This window comes from Podarcis pityusensis, assembly GCF_964106645.2.
Source record: "Podarcis pityusensis genome assembly, chromosome: 7".
NCBI classification, from domain to species: Eukaryota; Metazoa; Chordata; class Lepidosauria; order Squamata; family Lacertidae; genus Podarcis; species Podarcis pityusensis.
Genome location: NC_138031.1, coordinates 20,602,828 through 20,626,170, shown reverse-complemented (window position 1 = coordinate 20,626,170; position 23,343 = coordinate 20,602,828). Strand labels below are relative to the sequence as shown.

Sequence of the window (23,343 nt, the reverse complement as noted above, 5' to 3'; positions counted from 1 at the left end):
TTACGTGTTTGGATGCCAGAGTCTGCTGGTGCAAGGGCACCCATAATTCTTGAATTTAGTAACAGTTAGAATTAATCAAGTTTTGGTTAAGCTGTGCCAAGCATGGAAATCCCTGGATGTCGCTTATGCCAATGAGCCAGGCCAGCTTGGCAGAGCTAGCTGAGTTGGGTCATGAGGAAGACAAAGGAAGAAGACGGCAAAGTTGCGAACCCATCAGGAAAGCCACAAAAGAGGCCATCGGGAAATTCAGTGCCCTCCAGCTGTGTGTCAGAGAGACAGAAAGGGGTTTGGGATTTCACTCTGGATGAGGTAGGCTGCGGAGGGGAATCGTTTCACTGGGTTAGCAGTCAGAAGGAAGGAAGGAAAGAAGGAAGGAAGGACAGATCATTGTGTGAGCTCCCTGGGACAAGGAGACACAGAGATGGATTTTGGGCTGTCCTTGAATCCATGCTGCACTTATGGGGAAGATGAGACCCTCTTTGAGATGTGAACACTGGAAGCCCCTCCATTGTAGACTCAAGTTGTATATATCTGTAAATAAACCATTTATCATAAAGACACCATAGTCTCCGCTGTGCCTCATTCCAAAAGAAAAAGCAAACCCTGAAATCTTGGACACTGCTCGGCAGAGACTGGGGTGGCATGTAACAATATGATAACACTGGAAACAAGACAACTGCACACACTCCTATAATGTCATAAAAACTTTTGCTCCTAGGTTCTACTGAACAACCAAGGACCCATGCACTTGTTTCACCCTCCTCCTTCAAAGTTACACTTTGGTCAACAGATGGCGTGATTGGGTTAACTTATTTGCCCCTTTTCCATAATGAAAAGCACCCAGAGCACCATACAGAAAACATTCAAAACATGAGAATACAAATTTACGAAATACAGAGCCTGATAGTGATGAAAAACAACTATTAAACAAACACAATAAGTTCAATACTGGAAAAAGAAAAACAACCCAATCTAGGCTTAAGTACATAACTAAAAAGAAAACAGGAATTAACTGACAATATAAAGTTTCTGTATAATTGGTATAATTGGGTTTAAATTTGGAAAATCAATAAAAAAAGAATTGTAAAGGCAAAAAAAGAGTTCTGGTACTGGTCTTCCTGCACTTCAAGGAGCCTGGTTCAAGTACAGTTGAGGAGAGAGATGTTCTCTTCCCAGGCTAGATGAGATGCAGCTGGCTCCAGAGGAGGTTGGCAGCAGCAAAAGAAAATGTTGGGGAGGGCAATGATGGTCAGTCTCTTCCCCAGCCTCCTGGAACTACCAACTGCTGCTGCAGGCCTTAATGGTAAAGGTAAAGGTATCCCTGACCGTTAGGTCGTCGCGGATGACTCTGGGGTTGCGGCGCTCATCTCACTTTACTGGCCGATGGAGCTGGCGTTTGTCTGCAGACAGCTTCCAGGTCATGTGGCCAGCATGACTAAGCCGCTTCTGGCGAAACCAGAGCAGCGCACGGAAATGCTGTTTACCTTCCCGCTGGAGTAGTACCTATTTATCTACTTGCACTTTGACGTGCTTTTGAACTGCTAGGTGGGCAGGAGCAAGGACCGAGGAACGGGAGCTCACCCCGTCGCGGGGAATCGAACCGCCAACATTCCAATCAGCAAGCCCTAGGCTCAGTGGTTTAGACCACAGAGCCAGCCACGTCCCTCTGGTGCAGGTCTTATTGAGGCACATCTTAGCAGCCAAGCAAAGCCACAATCCAACTACTTGCCACCCAAAAAGTAGGTGCAGAGGAAGCAAATTATTGGTGCTATGAAAGCCAACTTTGTCCATTGTCCATTAGGGCTGGCCCTAATTTCATTCAGCCCACAGAGATGAGTGACACAGGGAGTCCTTCCATACTGCAGCCTTAAGAACATATAAAGATCCCCTGTTGGATCAAGCAAAATACCCACTTCATCCAGAATCCCGTTCTCACAGTAGCCAACCAACACCCCAAAACACGTTGCTTCACAAAAGCACCAGTTAATTGCTTTGTGATGTAAGGAATGCCCCCCCCCCCCCAGAATACTACAGTAAAAAGGGGTGAATCTCTGATTGCTCCTATTTTATTTTATTTGAAATTCAAAGGAAAAGAAAACCCACCCCTGCCAAGTGATTGCTTAAACCACTTGGGCATTTAGGCAAGCCCTGAACAGATCTACTTCATGCAAAATGTGCACTCAGTTTCAATAAGTTTTGTTGGTACAGACGGCAAGCTCTTCACCCATTTTAATATCTGTTCATCAAGTTATGATAGGCATCAGTAAGCAACACCGAGCACTCAAAACTTCAAGAATTTCTTGCTCAAGACTCCAGAGTGAAATGAGCAACAGATGATCCTTGTCAACAATTTGCTAGTTGCCTACTGCATTCTGACTACCATATTACAGAATGCACACTTCATATCTGGTTGGTATTAGAGTGCATAATGAAGAACATATTTACATCCTGTATTTTTCCAACTCCATCCACCACGTTATAGGATTAATGAGTCTTGAGTTCACATCAGGAGCCAAATTGTTCTAATAAAATATGAAGTAGTGCTTATCGGCTCAAGAGGCTGGAAGGGGCACAGTTCACATGGTCATCGTCCTCTACAGTATATTTCCAACTCAGAGGAAAATTCAAACAAGACTGTGTTTGACTGCCATTTGCCTCTGAAAGCTGCTGAGGACAGGTTGGGTCAGAGTTCCAGGCATTACCAATTTTACAAAGATCTATGTCAAAGATCAATTCAGTGAGGTTTTTTCCTCCATGTACAGAAAATGTGGTCAGAATTATTAAAAGCTAAACTAGTTATGTGAACCTAAAAGGACTCTCCTACAATCCCGTGAGTCATTTCCACACTGGTAACGTTGGGCAAAATATGTAACCAACCCACTTCTAAGGACCAGTTGATTTGGTTGGCTCAACATCACATGGGCAACACCAGCATACAACCAAACCAGGAATTTGTCCCAGATGTAATTGCAGACATAGCGATTAAGAAGGGGGGCAGGATGTATTAACACGCCAAGTGACATTTCACAGTAGTGGATATTAAGTCCAGTACAGGCAGTGTGCATCAGAGACTAGCTGAGGATTAATTCTGTTCTTCCAAAGTAGTTTGGACACCCACCCAAATGACAGAACAACCAATTGCCTGAAGGTTCTTATTTCCAAAGGTGTCCAGTCCAGTGTTCAAAACTCCCATTGTTCTAGGCGCATTTTGCGACAGGGAATTTTATTAGCGCAAGCAGTTTCTGAGCTCCGGGAGTAGTACTGCACCTAAGATTTCAGATTAAAACTGCAAAGTGGAAGGAAAGGAGGACTTTTTTCTGCCTCCCCACTTCCAGCTACTCTCTGAAGACTGGAGAAGAGACCCTCTTAAGAATATTAGGGGGTGGGCAGGGAAAGGACTAGACCATATGAAAAATGAACATAATATTTTAGCTGCAGTTCCGTCATTTTCAGCTTTGTATTCTTGTTATTAAAAAAGCGTGCCTAGACTTTCCGTTGTTGCGCCCATAACCTAGATTTAAGGTGCCATCTAGCTACTAGCTTTCATATCTCAGTTTCTAATACTGATCCAGTCATAGCTATGCCCATGCACTGTAGTCAATAAAGTTGTGGCCTGATTCGATCCCATTTCAATCATGTTGTGTCTGTTATTTTACCCTCTGTCAGTGAGGTGGAGGAAGAGCAGAGCCTGGGCCTGAAAGTGGTCAAAAGTGGCTTGGCTAATTTTGGACACTGGTTCCAGGACTGCAACTCACCGATTCCCTTTGCACAATGGCCTTCACATCCACATTAGCCTCTTAGTTTAATGGGGATACCTGGCAACTTATTATTATTATTAATAATTATTATTATTCATTCTTTATATCCCACCCATCTGGCTGGGTTTCCCCAGCCACTCTGGGCGGCTCCCAACCGAATGTTAAAAACAATACAGCATTATGAAGTATACCTTGCAACAGAAAATTCACAGAATCCTTATTTAATGAAAAATTCCCAGGACTGGGAGACTGGCAGGGATGCAGGGTGTGGGGTGTGGAACTGAGATGAGACTCAAACTGGCACAAAACAAACATACATTTGTAGCAAAGATACACAGTAAGTTTTTGGTTAGCTACCGAAGTGCCAACAATCTAAGGATTTCCTAGACGACTCAAGGGAAACATATGAGCTACACATGCAATAGTGAGAGAGCAGCGGGGGAGGGCACACATATTTTCGCTCTAAAGTGGAATAAAAGCCACAGAATATAAATGAAAAAGAAGTTAAGACTTTTGTAATTAGAAAGAGCCAGCTGCAGCTAATAAGGGGAAGGAATGTCAAACTGGGGAGGAGGGTTGTTTAACTTTACAGCAAAGGAGACACTGAACCCTAGTAAATTAATGGGTTCTTTCATTGTACGAATTCTGGTTAGAAAAGCTACAAATTTGGGAGAGGGGGGAAGAGAAGAGTACCGGGGGCTGATCTGGTAAGAACACAACTTCTAAATGGAGGTCTCCCAGTCAGGTAAATCTTTGGCAAAAAAAACACTAATCCGTGTCAGGTGACGCTTCTTGTATTCAACCACATCCAGTTGATCTCCTCAAATATTTTCCTTCCTCTCCTCCTTAATCTTTCCAGAGTGTGTTTAAGTAGCACAGACTAATGTTATTTTACCCAAAGAGCCTCAGATTACAGCCGGCTGTACATGCCGTAAGTTTCACTTACTGGTTGCTTGTAAAAGCTATTAGGAGAAAACATCACGAGATCAGGCCCGACTTCAGATTCAGGTTGGGAAAGGTTGCCTTTCGGTGCTTTTCCCCAAAGTGGAGAACTGCATGTTCGTTCCCCTGCTAATGTTTCAGTAAGTCAAGTAAAGGTTGAAAGCTGCTACCTCACGCCCCCCCCCCCCCCGCCTACCCGCTCCAAGACATTTGATGGAAAGAAATTTGGAAGGGAATGAAAATGAGATCTTGAATTCTAACTCCAACTGGCTGGAGAGCGGAGACTTTTTTAAAAAAGAAAAAGAATGGTAAAAGTGACTTAAGAAAGGAATTGCTTCTCTGGGTGCACAGACACATGTATTTTGTCCCACAGCCACAACTGCCCCTGGGCAAAAGAGGGAATGCAGGTTTTTGAAACGATAGGAAAGCCTGCAAAACCTGTTTAGGTGACGCGGAGTGCATGCGCTGTGATCGGATGCGCTCCACAGGAGCTGCCTTCGGGTCACTGAAAAGCAAAACCTAGCATCTGTTGAAGAATGATCATCGCAAGAGGTGCAGAACGCCCTTAGCAAGGAAATTTCTTCAGTTTCAGAAGACTGATGGCCAAGAGAGAAACTGGCCCGATTTTTAAAATTACGAGCAAACCAGAAGACACTTTCCATTCAAACACATCGACACCCAACAAATGTAAATGATGCTGTGTGTTTCAACACTGTCTGCAGCTGACCTGGAGTATTTTCGGTTGATGCATTTCTGACATCAAATATGCTCCTGCCATAACTGAATTTGGTCCATTTGCTGCAACTCACTTACATGCAGAGAACACAGCTATGTATCAAGGAAAGTCAGCTAGGAGAAGGGCCGGGGAATAAATTTTATTCAGTTCGCGACTAAATGCAAACCTACAACATTTGCTCTTTCTGAAACAGTATCTGCACTGAAAAACAGCTAACATCAGAAAGTCACGTTTCCTCCAAATTTTGCTGTGCAATCCTCCAGCCAAGTAATGTGAACAAACATATTGCATACACTGGAGTAAAGTGTGCATATAAACACATATGTTAGTAAAACTAACATACAGAAATGCATTGTATCAGGGATCACTGCTTTGCAAGAAATGTGTGTATTATGCAAGAATGCATATAAACATGTGTACAGTCTTACTTTGGATCTTGAACACCCTGGAACTCAGACGTTTTGGCTCCCAAACACCGCAAACCCAGAAGTTATTGTTCCGGTTTGCGAACATTCTTTTGGAACCTGAACATCCAACAGGGCTTCCGCGGCTTCTAGTTGGCTGGAGGGGCTTCCTGCAGCCAATTAGAAGCCACGGTTTGGTTTTCCAACATTTTGGAAGTCGAACGGACTTCCGGAACAGATTCTGTTTGATGTCCAAGGTACGACTGTATATTAGTAGAAATTCATGGGTGAATTTTCATGAGGCCTTAAAAAAAACAAAAAACAAAACTGGAAGTGTGGAGAAATGAACTGAAGGCTGAAGAAAGACAGAAAAAGCAAGAGAAAGACTAATTGACAAGTTCGCTCATCCCTAACTATCATGCCTATAATGCAACAAGCAACCAAATCAGATCCCAAGGATTCTCTGCTTCCAAACCCTTTAGCGCCACAACTACCATTTTACCTACCAACTCTACAGAGAGTACTCCATCTATGGAAAGTGGCAGGAATACATGAAGCTGCCTTATAGCAGGTGAGGCTATTTATCCACCTAACCTAGTGCTGTGTGGGTGGGCAGACGTCTTTCTCATCACCTACCTGATCTATTTACCTGGAGATGATAGGCACCAGACCTGCAGCCCTCTGCATGCAAAACAGGGCTGCCTTCACACAGCAGCTTATTCCATCTCCCTGATGTCTCCCCAATTGCTAATTTCTGCATCACACTATACTTGAGATTGCACACAATGTAAAAGCCACTTACAGAAAACTAAGCACAGGCAGAGAGGGGAAGTCCTGTTGAACAAGTAGAAACCCTTGTGTTAGCAGAATACCACCCTTGGACTACAGTTTCTGCTTAAAAATCATAGTTCTGATTCTTGCCCAGACATCTAAACACTGAACTCCATTAAAAAGGAATTTGTTCAGGTTACTTTGGGATGTGGAGAGTCCTTTCAAATGTGGAGAGAACCACCAAATCAGCCGCCCCATTTTTAGGTACCCCTCTGCTGCGATTTCCCCTCCCCTTCAACAGCTGACAAGCCGCCCCCTGAAATTAAGCCCCGAAGTGAGACCAACCTCAAATCAACAATTATATCTAACAGTAGGAGGGAGTTGTGGCAACCCCATCTAATTCAGCAGGATTCCAGTCCCACAACAAAGAAACCACAACCCTCCATCATCTCAGCATCCTCGAGTTCTCTGTGCCCAGCTGAACTCAACATTGCATTGATTTAAATTAAGAAAAGGGGGAGGGGAAAAAAACCCTTAACTACTTTCAGACACTTATATTTGCCAATGAAATATCCATGCCAGATTGCCAGGAAGCAGATCCCTGGCTAGAGAGAGACCATGGTTTTAAGCAATCTGTTAGGTGGCAGAACTGAGCCATCCTGGCCCATAGCGTGAACATTCGTTCATTTTGTCTCACTGTCAAATAGGGTTTTCATAAGTTTTGATTTCATTAAAAATCAATAAACTAATTTTATAGGGAAGGAAGAATGCGCAAAAATATATATCTAAGAACGGGAACAACACGGTAGGCAATATAGAGTCAGTATATCACAACAATGGGATTTAAGTTACTTAAAAGCCTTTATACCATATTTACATCTGATCAGAATGATAATAATACAGTTGTACCTTGGTTTTCAAACAGCCTCATTCTCAAACGTTTTGGCTCCTGAACAATCAAAACTCGGAAGTGACTGTTCCGGTTTTCAAACATTCTTTTGGAAGCTGAACTTCTTACGGGGCTTCCACAGCTTCCAATTGGCTACAGGAGCTTCCTGCAGCCAATCAGAAGGCGCGCTTTGGAAGTCGAACAAGCTTTCAGAACAGATTCCGTTCGACTTCCAAGGTACGACTGGAATAATTTTATTATGCATATGCCACCCATCTGACTGGGTTGCCCCAACCACACTGGGTGGCTCCCAACAAAATATTAAAAACACAATAAAACACCAACCATGAACAACTTCCTTGAACAGGGCTGCCTTCAGATGTCTTCTAAAAGTCAAATAGTTGTTTATGTGTTTGACATCTGATGGGAGGGCATTCCATGGGGCGGGTGCCACTACTGAGAAGGCCCTCTGCCTGTTTCCCTATAGCTTCATGTCTTGCAGCGAGGGAACCACCAGAAGGCCCTCGGAGCGTGACCTCAGTGTCTGGGCTGGACAATGATATAGCTCTCACAGGGAAACATGTAACCAATAGATCATTATTTACAAATAAAATTAATAAATATACATACTTAACACTTGTACAGGGCCTCAAAGCACGTCGTCTACATTGTCTAGTTGTAATCCTTCCAACAAACCTGTGAGTTAAGGCAATATGATGGCTCCCCATACTGCAGATGGGAGCACTGAGACAGAAAGTTGCCTTCTGAAAGCCAGCGTATAAGTTCCTTGCTGATGCAAGATTTGCACCATGTTTTGACTCACAACTCAGCTTCTTTGCCACTATGCTAACCAGATGAATGGGTATCCATTCATCCATAAAAGGATCTGAATCATCTCACTTTTTATAGGCATTCCTTTGTTTTGTTGGTTCATTAAAGCCAAGGACCACATCTGTCTACATCTTGTTCTACTGTAGAAAAATCCTGACTTGTACACTTGCATGCTATGTGATATTAATGGCATGAATTCAATTAACATGCACATCTTTTGTTATCCTGTGCAAATAGCAGCCATGGGGCAATCTGAGCAGTTGCAGATGGTAGGGATTGGGATGTGGCAGTAGAGTGTCACTCTATCCTCCAGACAAAAATTGCCTGTGTGGTTGGCATTGCAAGGAAAGCTCCCACTGGTTCCAATGGAGGCTTCCCTTGAAATGCAAATAGCAGCTGCAGAGAGTAATAATAATAATAATAATAATTTTTATTTATACCCCGCCCTCCCCAGCCAAGGCCAGGCTCAGGGTGGCTAACAAGCAATAATAAAAACAAGTTGAATGAATACAACTTAAAAACAAGATTAAAATACAACATTAAAATATTAAAATGCAGCCTCATCACAGGAGGAGAAAGGAAAAAGGAAAAAGAAAGAGGGGGAGGGAATCAAATTGGCTCCAACACAAAGGCCAGGCGTAACAACTCTGTCTTAAAGGCCCTGCGGAAAGAAATCAGATCCTGCAGGGTCCTGGTCTCACGAGGCAGAGCGTTCCACCAGGCCGGAGCCAGTGTTGAAAAGGCCCTGGCTCTGGTTGAAGCCAATCTAGCTTCCTTAGGGCCCGGGACCACTAGGGTGTTGCCATTTATGGACCTTGAGGCTCTCCGTGGGGCATACCGGGAGAGGCGGTCCCGTAGGTACGAGGGTCCTAGGCCGTGAAGGGCTTTAAAGGTCAAAACCAGCACCTTAAATCTGACCCTTTACTCCACCGGGAGCCAGTGCAGCTGGAAAAGCACTGGGTGAATATCAAGGGCAGCCCCGCGTAGAGCTAATTACAGTAGTCAAGCCTGGAGGTGACCGTCGCATGGCTCAATATGTTTTTGTAAGTATATTAAGGACCATAGAAACCTACAAAACATATTAATGGAGTCAATATTGGTGGGGAGGAGTGTGCACACCACAGGCAGGAATGCCTCCACCATGCTGCCTTCGGTTCACATGCAACCATCTGGTTTGAATGCAATCCATGGTTTATGAAACTAAGATCAAGTGCTGTGCTTCCCCTCCTCTCACTGCTGCCCAGCTTTGGCATTTGAGTCCTGGTTAAACCATTTCCCCATTGTGTCCGAAACAGGAAAATTACTTAACATTAGTTTACTAACCAGGATCTGGAAGCATATAATGCAGTAACAGGCTTTCCTATTTCATCATTCATAGATAACATCTGTACAGAGTGACGAACTTGAAAACATTGCTATGGGAAATGTTCATTCTTCTGACTGTAGCCGAGTGTCTTTTGCTATCCATACAGGCTCTTTTGTGGATGGTCACAGTAGGAGAACTTGAGTTCAGGAATAGACTTTACATAAGGGTGAGGAACTGGCGGCTCTCCAAAAGACACTCAGCTCCCAACAGCCCCAGTCAACAAGGCCAAAGGGAAGAGATGATGGCAGTTGTAGCCCTAAGAACCTTTGCAGAGCCCCAGGTTCCCCATCCTTGCTTTACATCCTAAACCCAAAGAGAAATGAAACATCAAAGTTGTGACCCTTTCTCTCACAATGGCTATGTCTGATCCTCAGGTGCAGAGACCGGATGCCATTGAATAGCGGCTGCTGGGGAACAACAATGAGACCAGCCTCTTGCCTTCAGTCCCTGCATCCGGGTACTCAAATTGAGAAATACAGTGGTACCTCAGGTTAAGTACTTAATTCGTTCTGGAGGTCTGTTCTTAACCTGAAACTGTTCTTAACCTGAAGCACCACTTTAGCTAATGGGGCCTCCTGCTGCCGCCAGAGCATGATTTCTGTTCTCATCCTGAAGCCAAGTTCTTAACTGGAGGTACTATTTCTGGGTTAGCGGAGTCTGTAACCTGAAGCGTATGTAACCCGAGGTACCACTGTACGGATGTGGTACAAGAGGGTACCTTTAGTCCAGTCCAGCAACTCTTCTCAGGGTGGTGTAGCGGTTAGAGCAGAGGTAGTCAACCTTTTTATACCTACCACCCACTAATGCATCTTTCTTGATGGTAAAATTTCCTGACCACCCACCAGTGCTCAATGGAAGGAGGATTCAGCTTGTGCATGGAACACCCTACCGCCCACATAGAATCCTGAAATGCCCACTAGTGGGCAGTAGGGACCAGGTTGACAACCCTTGGGTTAGAGTGTCGGACTAGGACCTGGGAGAACAGGGTTTGAATTCCCATTCAGCCATGAAGCTCACTGGGTATCCTTGAGCCAGTGTGGTGTAGTGGTTAAGAGCGGTAGACTCGTAATCTAGTGAACCGGGTTCGCTTCCCCGCTCCTCCACATGTAGCTGCTGGGTGACCTTGGGCCAGTGACACTTCTCTGAAGTCTCTCAGCCTCACTCAGCTCACTGAGTGTTTGTTGTGGGGGAGGAAGGGAAAGGAGAATGTTAGCCGCTTTGAGACTCCTTCGGGTAGTGATAAAGCGGGATATCAAATCCAAATCCAAACTCTTCTTGAGCCAGTCACTCACTCTCAGCCTAACCTACCTCATCACAGGGTTGTTGTGGGGGGGGGGGGTAAAGGGAGGAGGAGCACTATGTATGCCCCCTTGAAGAAAAGAAGGTAGGGTGTAAATGCAAGAATTAAAACCATAAATAAATAACATTCTTATAGAGTATTGCTTTTAAGCTGCTGGATCAATGGACTAAGGAGAAGCACAAACAGGTAGCTTTTCTCAATAAATAATCATTCACCCTCATCCTCAAAATGCTGCTTTCAATCTGCACAAATCCTGCATCCTGCCATTCACATGGTGGTGGGTATAGTTGCATGACACGAGTTTGAAAACCCTCACCTTGATTAGGTTATTCACAGCCTTTTTTCTCCCTGCACACATGCCAGGAGAATAGAGGAAGGGGCAGTTGTGATCTTGGTATATGCCCACCTGCAATGTGGATACACAAACATACACAGTGCCAGGACCACCTACATCTGTTTCCAAATCTGAATACTGTGGGGTATTGCAGACTCAAACTGCAACAAGCTTTTATTTTCAGGATGAAACCAGTTTCTCAAAACGTGCTTTCCAGGGACAAAAAAATTAAGCAATGGATCTAGATTGAGTATGGACTGCATAGAAAAAAGCAAGTGCTAAGTCTCCACTGATCCCACAATGAAATGCGGTGTGTGCGCAGCCTAAGAAGCCGTCGAATGCATTTATCGGGCATTACAAGTTCCCCAAGCAGTGCACTGCACTGCCACGGTTTGCAGAAAGAGCCAGGTGATCCCCATCCAAGAATGCATTAGCAGATCAAAACGACATCAGTGCATTAGCAATCTTGGAAAGCCAGCTCCTGAAAGTGCTATCAAAACACGAGCTGAAAAATCAGGACGGGCTTTTCCTCGTAATTGGTCTGCTGGCTTGCAACCCACATACGTTTTGAAATATTTGCAAGAGGTTTGTGAGGGGAGCACTATCCTTTCCCGGCTCTCCAAGATCTGTGATGACACCTACCTGCAATGCCAGCAAAACAATTTGAGATGTTGGGCTGGTTATCCTACGAATGGAGGTCATCAGAGCGGGGCCTGTTAAGCACGGCTGAAGCACGGCTCTTCCAGAATTAGCCAGAAGCTAATTTTTTTTAAAAAAAGCTTCCTGCAGAAGCACAATTTGATCTAGCAGTGCCCTTCTCTGTGGCCGAGACCTTCCTACCTGGTTGCCTAAAGCCACACATATGAACACATGCACACCATACATTAAAAGCACCCCTCCAAAAACCCAGAGAACTGTAGTTCACTGGTGCTGGGAATCATAGCTTAATAATAATAATAATAATAATAATAATAATAATAATTTATTATTTATACCCCACCAATCTGGCTGGGCTTCCCCAGCCACTCTGGGTGGCTTCCAAAAAAATATTAAAATACTGTAATACATCAAACATTAAAAGCTTCCCTAAACAGGGCTGCCTTCAGATGTCTTCTAAAAGTCTGGTAGTTGTTGTTCTCTTTGACATTGTAAGGAGCAAACAAGGTTCCCATGATTCTTCGGGAGTGGAGTTCTGTAAATGCATAAAGTTTATGCAGCCTCAGACATCCAAGCCCCATTCAGCAAAGGTTCCCAGCAACGCTCTGCCTTGTTTGCAAGCAATGCTAAGCTGAACTATGGTTTAGCATGCTGGTGCATAGTGAGAAAGTCACAGCCACTTTGCTTATCTCCCACTCCTGCTACTCTTCTGGAAGTTAAGCCGTGGTTTGGCTTAGCATTATATCCCAAACCCAGGCTCTTCGTTTGTCTGCCCCCAAACAAAACAAGAATAGCCCTTGGGAACAGAATGTGGCTTGTTTGGAGTAGGACAAACTATAAGCCCAGGATTCAGATGTAAGGCTAACCCAAGCCACAGCTTAGTTCCTGGTAGCACAGGAGGAGAAATGAAGCAACCATGATTTTCTGACTTGCATCCATGCAAAGCCATAGTTTATTTTAGAACTGTGTACAAACCAAGCCACAGTTTCTTCTGCGTAGGTTCAGCCCATTTCCTATTGAGTGCAGGGAAAGAATGAGTAATTAATGCTTGAACAGCTTCTCTTAATTGCCCCAATGTCATATTCTGTTCTATGGCAGGGGAGGGGGTAATTACAGATTCCTCCGATATCTTCCCGTTTTTATAACAAAATATACTATTATACCACTCTCTCGCTTTTTAAGAATAAGGCAAGGCATGCATTCATCCTCACTGCAGAAATAGAAGTTGATATGAAGGTGAGTTAAGAGAGGGCATTCCATGGGTAAAATAAAGACTTACTCATCACTGATCCCACACCCATCAAGAAGCAATCAATTGGGCTAAACCTGCCAATTTAGAATAAAAAGGCACAGGATCCACAAAAGACTCAAAAGTGTGAATTCATATCACTTTGTTTAAAAAGGAACCGGGAATAAATGTGTTAAATTATCACATTAAATCTGGGATGCCCTTTGAATAAGGATGGTGTCATGTGGACAGGGTGGAAAACCTAAACACATGGGATGCACATAACGCACTGCAAACTAGGGTGTGTACAGCAGGGATGTCCAACCGGTCGACCGCAATTGACAGGTCAATCCCCTGGTGCTAGTGGTCAATTGCAGTCGAACACAGGCTCACTTTGAAGGTGACCCAGAAACTACAACTAATCCAGAATGCAGCAGCTAGACTGGTGACTGGGAGTGGCCGCCGAGACCTCATAACTCCGGTCTTGAAAGACCTACATTGACTCCCAGTACGTTTCCGAGCACAATTCAAAGTGTTGGTGTTGACCTTTAAAGCACTAAACGGCCTCAGTCCAGTATATCTGAAGGAGCATCTCCACCCCCATCATTCTACCCAGACACTGAGGTCCAGAGCCAAGGGCCTTCTGGTGGTTCCCTCATTGCGAGAAGTGAGGTTACAGGGGAACCAGGCAGAGGGCCTTCTCAGTAGTGGCACCCGCCCTGTGGAACACCCTCCCACCAGATGTCAAAGAGAACAACTTTTAGAAGACATCTGAAGTCAGCCCTGTTTAGGGAAGCTTTTCATGTTTGATGCATTACTGTATTTTAATATTTTGTTGAAAGCTGCCCAGAGTGGCTGGGGAAGCCCAGCCAGATGGGCGGGGTATAAATAATAAATTATTATTATTATTTTCCTCCACGGTGGAAGAAGTATATCTGTTCTTCAATCGCACACGATCGCAAAGATGGAAGAGGGAGTTATTGCTGCCGGGTTTATTAGTTGGCTATTGATTTATGCTGTGCCCCCCCCCCTTAAAAAAGCTCAATAACTTAACAACTTTGGGTCGTTGTCGTCCCCCCGAAAAAAAATGGGTAGATCACTGGTGTACAGCATTAGTGGGCTTTTGCACTGTAAGGGAACAAATCATAGCAAATTCACAGAGAAAGAATAGCAGCTTAAGCCTGCAATCCTATACTTGTGTCTATTTGGAAGCAAGTCTTCTTGAGTTCTATGGGGCTTACTCCCAGGCAATTGGTTATGGGATTGCAGCCTGCCTCATAGAATTCAAAATACTCCAAAATAATTCTTAACATGACTGTCCCATAACACGAGAGTTCTGGATTACAGCAGAACAGTATCCATGTTCCTTCGGAATAAAGTTTCACTGCGCTCAGCAGGGCACAGGATCACATCCATTTTCCCTCCCCTTTTTTTTCCATCTCTGCAGATCTGTGAAAAACCTACCCCAACACAAAAAAGGGCACATCCAATATTAGAAAGGCTTTCTTTGAGGAGGTATTCCACTTAAAAGCCAAACCACTGACACCACAGAGCTCTAGTGCCGATGCATTAAAACAGCATGAAAAGATTTGGATGGGCAACCTAGAGCCTAATTGTCAGGCAGTGTTTGTTTAATAAAAAACTAATTTTGACAGAGCAGGGAAGCCGAGCTTATTTCTCAAGTTTGGAAGGATAGAGCAAAACGCTGGGAATTATTTGCTCTGGGCTTGCCTGACTATGCAATTGTGACTGTTCCGCTTAATCCTCTGCACACATTTTTCCTGATAGGAATAGGTACCTATCACTATCCTGTCCAAACCTAATTTTGAAAGGGCAGAAAACATGGAACTGTATAACACACACACACATGGAGTTGTGCAGAATAGAGATAAATGTGTGTAAAGCCCATCCGAAAAAATCAGTAAGTGGTTTATAAACGAACTTTATTTAACTGGACACTGGATTGCATTCATGGGGCTGCTCCTGTATGTTTTAAACCAACATGTTGGAAGTGTGTTGCAACACTTTTGTTGCTGTTGCTGTCAATGCAAAGCTACTTTGGGAGGAGACCATCGGGAGCAGAGAGGGGTTTAACCCTTTTGTGCAAAGCCCGTCTTCCCCACACAATTCCAAATGCATGTTTCCACACATTTGAAACCCAACACATTTGGTGGGGGGGACTGGGACAGGCTAAAGAGCAAGAAATCCATGGATGGGATAAAAATTAAGCACCTCTTCATTCTTCTCTGTTGTATATTTCACCATCCCCAAACTGATTTTCTTTGTTTTAAAAAAAGGCACCGATACACTGTTGCATGCATAAATGCATAACATGTACCTTGCCCCTTAATAAAGCTTGTGTTTCTTTCCTCCCCAAATAACTCTAGAGACCCAGCATATTTTATGAATTCCAGAAAGCCCCTAGTGTACATGGCTAGGAAAACAAACAAATTGGATGGTTTGTGAAACTCTATATAGCACAGCCACCATAACCTCCCAGAAGAATATTTGCTAAAATCCAGCCTTGTACATACTGACATATGAATATATATTTCATTCTGCCTGTGTGTGTGTTTTTAAGCTGTATTTTAAATACCATTAGTCAAAAGAAATGACAGATTTGCTTGCCATTCTCAACTGGATGCGACTCCACAGAGGAGATGATCTACGCCAGGAATTTTATTTCATTAAGAAAGTGATATTATGGAGCATCTGAGATCACATAAGAGACACAAGAGAGAGCCAGGAAGGTTCTACATGCCAGTACCCCACAGTGTGTGCCTGATTATTTGCAGATGGGTGTGTGTGTGTGTGTGCAGGGGAAATTGTTACAGGAATCTTAATTCCATGTTTCGGCATTCTGCAGTAAGCATCGCTTTTACCCTCCGCTATACGCAAAGATTAGCCATTAACATCCTAGTACACATTCCTTTAAATTAGCTGAACACTTTGCATTTTCATAGACCACAATAAAAAGCCCAGGAGTGACAGCACAGACTAACTTCAATAAGTCAGCTGTCAACACCAATTCTTATGCAGCCAATATCTGAACATGCAACAAGAAGCTAAGCTAGACTCAATCTCTTTGGGGCAAGCTAGTCATCCCATAAACACAACCACTGGTCTAAGATCAACTCGGGAACATGGGATCAATTAAAACCAGCTTATGGGACTTTCTTTTTTCTTTTTAGCAGGAGGGGAGTAGAAGAGGGGGATAATTCGCACAACGCGGGTTAGATTTAGGTTCTCCTGCTACGCAGTTCTTAAGCCGTCTTGCAAAAGACCGTCTAGCCTGGGGTCTGAGGTAGTTCCACATTTAATTAAAGGCACACACTACAGCTTTTATGTTGACAAAGGAAATTCAACTGGTCACTAATCAAAAGAAGAGTATGATGTTTTAACCACTCACTACCAAAAAAGATAAAAAATAAGTTTAAGCTACCTGGTAGAAAGTGGGGAAAAAATCCGCATGCTACACTTCTACAGAGAACACTACTTTGCACAATTTTGCCATCCCAAATTTCTTAGGACTACTCGATCCTCAGTGCAGTTTTCATGCACTCCTGAAAACCTGCAGTTGTATTTCACAAAGCTTTAGCAAAAAAAGCGACCGGGTTTTAACGTTACCCGACAAAACCTGGAAAAACTTATCGGAGGAGGAAGAGAGGACTACATACAAAATTGATTTTTAAATGGTAGGTGGATTTTCGGAGATAAAAAGCGGGAAAGTATATGCATTCCCTACAGACCTTTTCAAAACGACGCAGGTGAAAAGGTGCAGTGTGTGTTTCTGTCCACATGGGTGCTGTTATATCAACATTTCGCTTGTTCTGTCAGCTACGGCTTCTTGCTGATGGAAAGAGATGATGAAGCGAAACATTTATTGCGCCTAAAGATTCGGTTACTTCCCTGTGTATCCTTGTTAAGCCCAAATACCTGCTCATCCGGGGATTCAATAATATACACCATTTGCTTTTAATTGACATTTCCACTATTCTGCATCTAACTGCTGTTGTTTGCGTGTTTTAATTCTTTATGCTTCACTGCCAGTTTTTAGTTTTTCTGCAGACTTTGTTTAACTGCTGAAGCTATTTTAGCTGCTTTCCAGGTTGTAGTTTGGATGGGCTGGATCCAGACTAAACTAATTGCACTTGAAATAAATGGTGCTTCAGTTACATCATTGCAAACTCCTCCCCCTGATTTCAACGGGAGCCACCTGCAATTAGCAGAGCACAGACGTAACTCAATATGTCTGATTAATTTCATTTTTAAAAATTCTGTCGTGACCCACTATGGAAGGATTATTCCTTTCAGTTTCAATGATATGTTTTAGTGCACAAATTACCTTCCCTTTGCTGTTTTAGCATGATTTTTATATCAATTTCATGTTGGTCCATTTTTAGGCCGTTTTGGTAATATTGATGCTGTTTGTTTTTTTAAAAAAATGCATTTGTTTTAGGGATTGAGTTGTCTTTGTATATTTTCCTGATTTCTGTAAGCGTTGGTAAACAAAAAAATCTAGAAATAGCACAATTTAAAAATCCCTCAAAGACACCCAATAAATACTTATATACATAAACAAGCTGTCATTAAATCAAAGGCCTAACCAAACCCAAACATTATAAGGCTAGAAAGCAATCAAGGCGAGCTCCACACTCCAAGGAACAACTTTCAAGTCATTAGCATGATACAATTTAATCTATATAATCCAAATCTACTACCACTTCCCTTCAGGCAAAGCTTAAAAGAAAACAGTTTTATATTAAAGTCGCTTGGTCAGCTTCAAGGCAACCAGCAGGAAATAAATTAAGTGGAGTCTTTTTTTTTTTTTTTCTTTTATTGAGGCGAGACAATGGGTTTGAGTGCTTCAGAACTTCACTTGGGACACAAACTGCGATACGCACAAAATTCGAACTGCAGTGACAACTGTAGCAACTGATGCCAAGGATCGGAGTGGTGGAGAGTGATCAGCCAAGGGAAATAAAAGAATCTTAGTGTTCTGTCACCGAACAGGAGCTCAAAAAGGATAGACTGAAGATGCAAAGACTGGTCTGTTTTGGACAGAAACAAGCCCTCTCACCAACCGGAGGAGATGTTTGGTTCATTCACATGTTAGGCTTAACACTGATGTATGAGGTCTCTATAAACACACAAGCATTTGTGAGAAATAACAGATTCGTTGATCTGTACAGCTCAATTGTTGCGTACATGGACAGTCAACCTGTGGAACACTACCTGTGAATAACCATACAAATAAACGTGCAGCTTAATCTGTACACAGGTTGTACACCCGCTGACCGTAATGTGTGAACACAGCCCAACACATGGGTGTTTGTTCCTAGAAATATAATCACTGCAAGAACTAAGGGTGCAAGCCTGGATTATTTACCCAGAAGCAAAACCCGCTGAATTCACAATTAGGACTTTCTCTCCGGCGAGTATTACAGGACTGCAATCGAGATAAGAGAGTATGAAGGAATCACACTAGTGCTGGGAAGGGACTGAAGACAAGATAATCCAAACAAATATTCTGGCCCACAAACCAGGATACCACATCAGCCACACCACAAAGTAACTCACACCATTCCAAGCAGTGTGGTTAACAGGAAGTGCAACCAACTTCTATTTCCTGTTTCACACTTCTTTGCAGCATGCCACATGTGAGGCTGGTGCATCTATCCTGCGAGGAGATGCATATGCTCTCCGTGCAATGATAGCTAATGCATCCCCCTGTGAAGATGATGTGAAAAGATAGAAAAAACACGAAACAGAAAGCAAAAGTAACTTCATACTTCCTTCCCTCCCTTGCCCCCCTCTCCAGCTTAAAGTCTCAACAGCAAGGAACACAAAAGACCCTTAAAGTCAGAAGTATATTCATGGAACAGCTTACTAGTCACCTAATAAATAGTCACCTGTCTAGTCGCCCACAGCAAATTCAGATACAGCTCTAGGAAATCAGAGAGTTCCCCCCCCCTCCTTTTTTTGACCATTAATGTGCCATAAATGGCAAAGTTTTAAGCCCATGTGTTCCTTTTTTCCCTTCTTTTTACAGACTCATTTTCAAGGCTGTTTTAATAAAGCAAACTCAAGCGAGTGAGTCAAGCCGCAGAACATTGGGTGAGGGGACAGGGGGAAAAACCAGTGGAAATGGGTTAACTACGTAATCGGACCTGGAGGAAAGTGACTTGCTGTACTCAAACTATCAAATTTCCCCCAAAAAGCAACTTTCTACATCTGCTGGCATAAGTCTTCTGGAAATGATAGGGCTGCCAATCACTGAAGAAAGTGAGAAACAGATCCTCAAGTTATTAGGTAGATCTCAATGAATCACTACTGAGCTGCAACCGTCTTCTTGGAGCAGCAAAGAGTACCAACAGAGAATAGATTTCCCACATTCTCTTGATTTCCCAAACAGGAGAGGCACAGCAAATGAGTTTGTTCTATCAGCAACAGCTCAAAGCAGCAGCATCAAAACAGTCCTGTCATTCTATGCTGTGAACTGGGGAGCAACACACTAAACTAAAAAAAGGGGTGAAATGAATGCCAGCTGATGGAGGGACTAATGGGGGCCACCATGCCTGGCTAGCTGTAGAATTCTCCCCTATTCAGTTGGAGTGAGAATTCCTCGCAACCCTTAAAGCAGGAAAGTTACAAGGTACACTTACAAAAATGCACAGGAGTCGCAAGATCAGCCGTGAAAGTGAGCAGCATTCAGTTGTGAGCACGTATAGCAGACAACCACTATTACTGCCCACATTAGAGGATTTACTGTCACTCTTTGATCACTATCTAGAAATCAGATGCTAATGCTGCAATCCACTGCACACCTAGCGATAACAAAGTCCCACTGAAATCTGTGTGACTAAGCATGTACAGGATCAGACTCTTATTTCCTATAAGACAACCTACTGCCCAGTATACTCTAGGTCTAGGAGATCCATTGAAATGGATTTATGCTGTAAACTCAGACTGCCACACACCATCCCTTACACACACACACACACACACACACACACACTTATTTATTTTTAAAGACCTTATTCAATGACTCTAATTGAAAAAGTTAACCTCTGTCAATCCCCCAGAGGGACCAGCCTAGAGGGAGGGCAGGCATGTTCAGCTCAGAACACCTAGAGCAAAATTATTATCTGCAATTAGCTCCTGTTTCCTTCGCTTGGCCCATGAGCTCTCTACATAGAAAGGTCACATCCTGTACTCCATGTAAACTTGCTTGCAATCATTATCATCCTCCAGCTCTGATTCACAATCGCCAGCACACCGGGGGGGGGGGGGTGTTTAACAACTTTTTAGCCCACCTTGACTGCCGTTCCAACAGAGCAACTACAAAGCATTAAAGCATAAACAGGCCGTTCAACTTCAAGTGGCTAAAAATGCACTTTTCCCACCCCAATCCTACACACCAGCAAGCCAGGGGCAAAACTAGGTTTTATTTCACCTGGGTCAGAGACCCAGTTTGGCACACACGCAACCCATGTGCATTTGCATGTACACACACAGGATGGGAGTCTCAATGGCACCCCTCTGGAGACTTCGCCTGGGCAAAAAAAAACCCTGGCCAGCCTCCCCCCCCCCTACAGCTCTGCAGCAAGGCTGTGGTCCTTTGCACACTTACTGCAAAATCCACAGTGCAGCACAATTTGCTTCTGTGTGAAGGTGCATATATATAGGATCAGCCTGTTACCCACATGCCTGGGACCGATTTATGAATGACCCTAATTAGGATTAGGATGTCTGAATCAGACAGGAAGGGCTCAAGGGCTTTTAATGGGGTATCCCTCTAATGGGAGGGGGGAAGCTTGTGAGAAAAGGAACTTTCTTTTTTCCACCATGGAAAGGGAAGGCCAAATGAACCAAAGTAACCCTATGCAGCCTTTTAAAGCTGGGAGAGACTCGGATGCCATGTCAGCTACTGGAGGCCACAAACGGGCAAAACCAAGTGGGGAAAAGGGAAGCCAGCCAGCTTGAGGAAAGATGTAGAGCCGGGAGGTGGGGGGAGGTCCGGAGTAGCCTGGGTAAGACGCTACTCACCTCTCTTGCTGCGTCTCCAGCGGCCGCCTTGGCAGTGACTGTAATCCATACAGTTCAGGATGATCAAGGCAAAAGAGAAGAAACGGAACTGCATCCTTCGGCTCCGGGGACTCGCGGCAGCAGCAGCAAAAGGACGGGGGCTGCAGGTCGCCGGCAGCGGCGCCGGGGAGTCACCAGAAACCGCCCTCCTTGGAGGCGGCGAGGGGACTAGGCAGAGCGTGGCGCGCAAGGCAGGACCGCAGCGGCGGTGGCAGCAGCAGCAGCAGCCAAGTAGCTCACACGCCTCCGGAGCCCCTTAGTACATCCAGCGAAGTCCCGGCAACTTCCAGCATCTCCTCGGACCTGAAAGACGGAGGAAGGAAATAAACGTTAAACACGCGCGCGCGCGCGCACACACACACACACACACACAGAGAGAGAGAGAGAGAGAGAGAGACATAATACGGAGCGATCAATACTGTAGTTTTAAGGCTGCCTGCAACCCTGTACACTCAATTACCCGGGAGTAAGCCCCGCGGAACTCTACGGGGCTTACTTCCCAGTAGACACGTCCAGAACCGCCCGTTGGGCTTTGCAAACTCTTGGGAGTAAGCGACCTTGACTCCGACGGGGTTTACTCTAGAGTAACCAACCAGACATTGGGCTGCATCGCTAGCAACCAAACCTATTTCGAGGGCTGGATCCGCATGAGCGCGGACAGTGTGGATCTAAGCCATTCCTTTGCTCCGGCTCCCCGCCCCCCCCCCCCAGTAGATCAACCTTTAAGGTTGCCTGGAAGCAAGGTGGGATCGACGCCGCCCGATCCTGGTTATCTCCAGGTTGGGTCCGCTCGATTCCGACGAGCCTCGCAGCCCGATCCTCGACGCGCGTTCTCCGGGGCGCAAACCTCGCGCGGCGTTTCCCTGGCCTTCCAGGTGAGCGCGATGCAGCCGATCCTGCGCACGTGTTTTGGGAAAGAAGCCCGGCCGCTCGCAACCAGGTCCTTTTAAACCTCGTGCGCAGGAAGCGCGCCCCGGCAGGAACGAAACCGCGCTAACCCCAAACGTAGCCACACCCTGCCCCCAATTCAAGAGTCGCGCTGATTCCACTCGACAGGGCAGCCGGGCTCGCCCCCTTAACGACCGAGACGCTCAGAGGTGCTTTAAATAATGCGGGGGGTGGGGGAGGAAGAGGGAGGGGGAAAAGAAGAAGACCGAAAGAGAAACCTCGCTTTGAATCAGGGGCTGGAGAGGCGCAATCCCTTGTCGTTGCGCGCGCAAAAGCGGAGTTTACCTACCCTGACGGCGGGCGCCAGCCTGTGCACGCCGCCGGCCAGCTCCTTCGCTCCCCAGACGGCAGGTCAGCCGAGCGCCTCGCCTCTGCTGCCCACTAAACAACCTGGAAACACGTGGGCAGCCCGGCGAAGTTTGGGGATTGCAGCCGCCCTGCAGTTGCTGCTGCCCGGCGCGCGTTTGGAGAGCCGCGTTCGCCCCCGCGCGCTGCTGCTGCTGCTCCTTCTCCACGGAGGGATCCCGGCGCCAGTCCTACCCAGCTCCGCTGCGGCACAGAGGTGAGCGAAGTTCCCGTCCTCTGGGCTCAGCAGGCTGCTTTCCCGCTACTTCTCTTATAACAGCGTCGCGATCATGTGCGCAAAGCCAGCCCCGCGGCTGTTCGGGGTGATTCCTCCGGCGCTCGCCCGGAGGCAGCGGTAAGCAGATGGCGCTGTGCGCCACAGCATTTCCCCTTGGCCGGCGCCGCCGCCTTCTGAGGCCTTGCTGCTGTTGCTGCTGCCTTTCTCCCAATGCCCCAGGTCAGGCATCTTAGAAACTTGTTTCCCACCAGCGGCAGGAGGCAGTGAGGTGACCCAGGCTTCACCGGTGGCATTGCTGCCTGTCGTGTGCGTACCAGTTAAGGAAGGTGGGAGTCGGTGCTTGCAGGTCACTGGTAGAGCACGTGTTTTTGCATATCCCCGTTTCAAGCCGACAGTCCAGAAGAGTTGTCTGAGACCAGGGGAAAATGCTGCCCATCAGAAAAAAAGATGCCTCGCTCATATCATTGTCCCATGAGCATGGTGGATTAAGTGATCTGATTCATTATGA

At 45.2% G+C, this 23,343-nt stretch overlaps 1 protein-coding gene across 2 annotated transcripts in view; it reads right to left on the bottom strand.

The window, feature by feature from the left end:
• Positions 1–22,948, bottom strand: part of RSPO2 (R-spondin 2) — a 104,001-nt gene extending 81,053 nt beyond the window's left edge. The window contains exons 1-2 of one of the 2 annotated variants that reach the window (XM_081012853.1): positions 22,538–22,948; positions 21,266–21,607 (exon numbers count right to left, since the gene is read on the bottom strand). In XM_081012853.1, coding sequence (XP_080868979.1) covers positions 21,266–21,359 — 94 coding nt within the window. In that variant the 5' untranslated portion in view covers positions 21,360–21,607; positions 22,538–22,948. Of the gene's footprint in view, positions 1–21,265; positions 21,608–22,024; positions 22,367–22,537 lie in introns of those variants that run through there. The other variant, XM_081012852.1, reaches the window with a different exon arrangement.
• Positions 22,949–23,343: the final 395 nt, after the last annotated feature.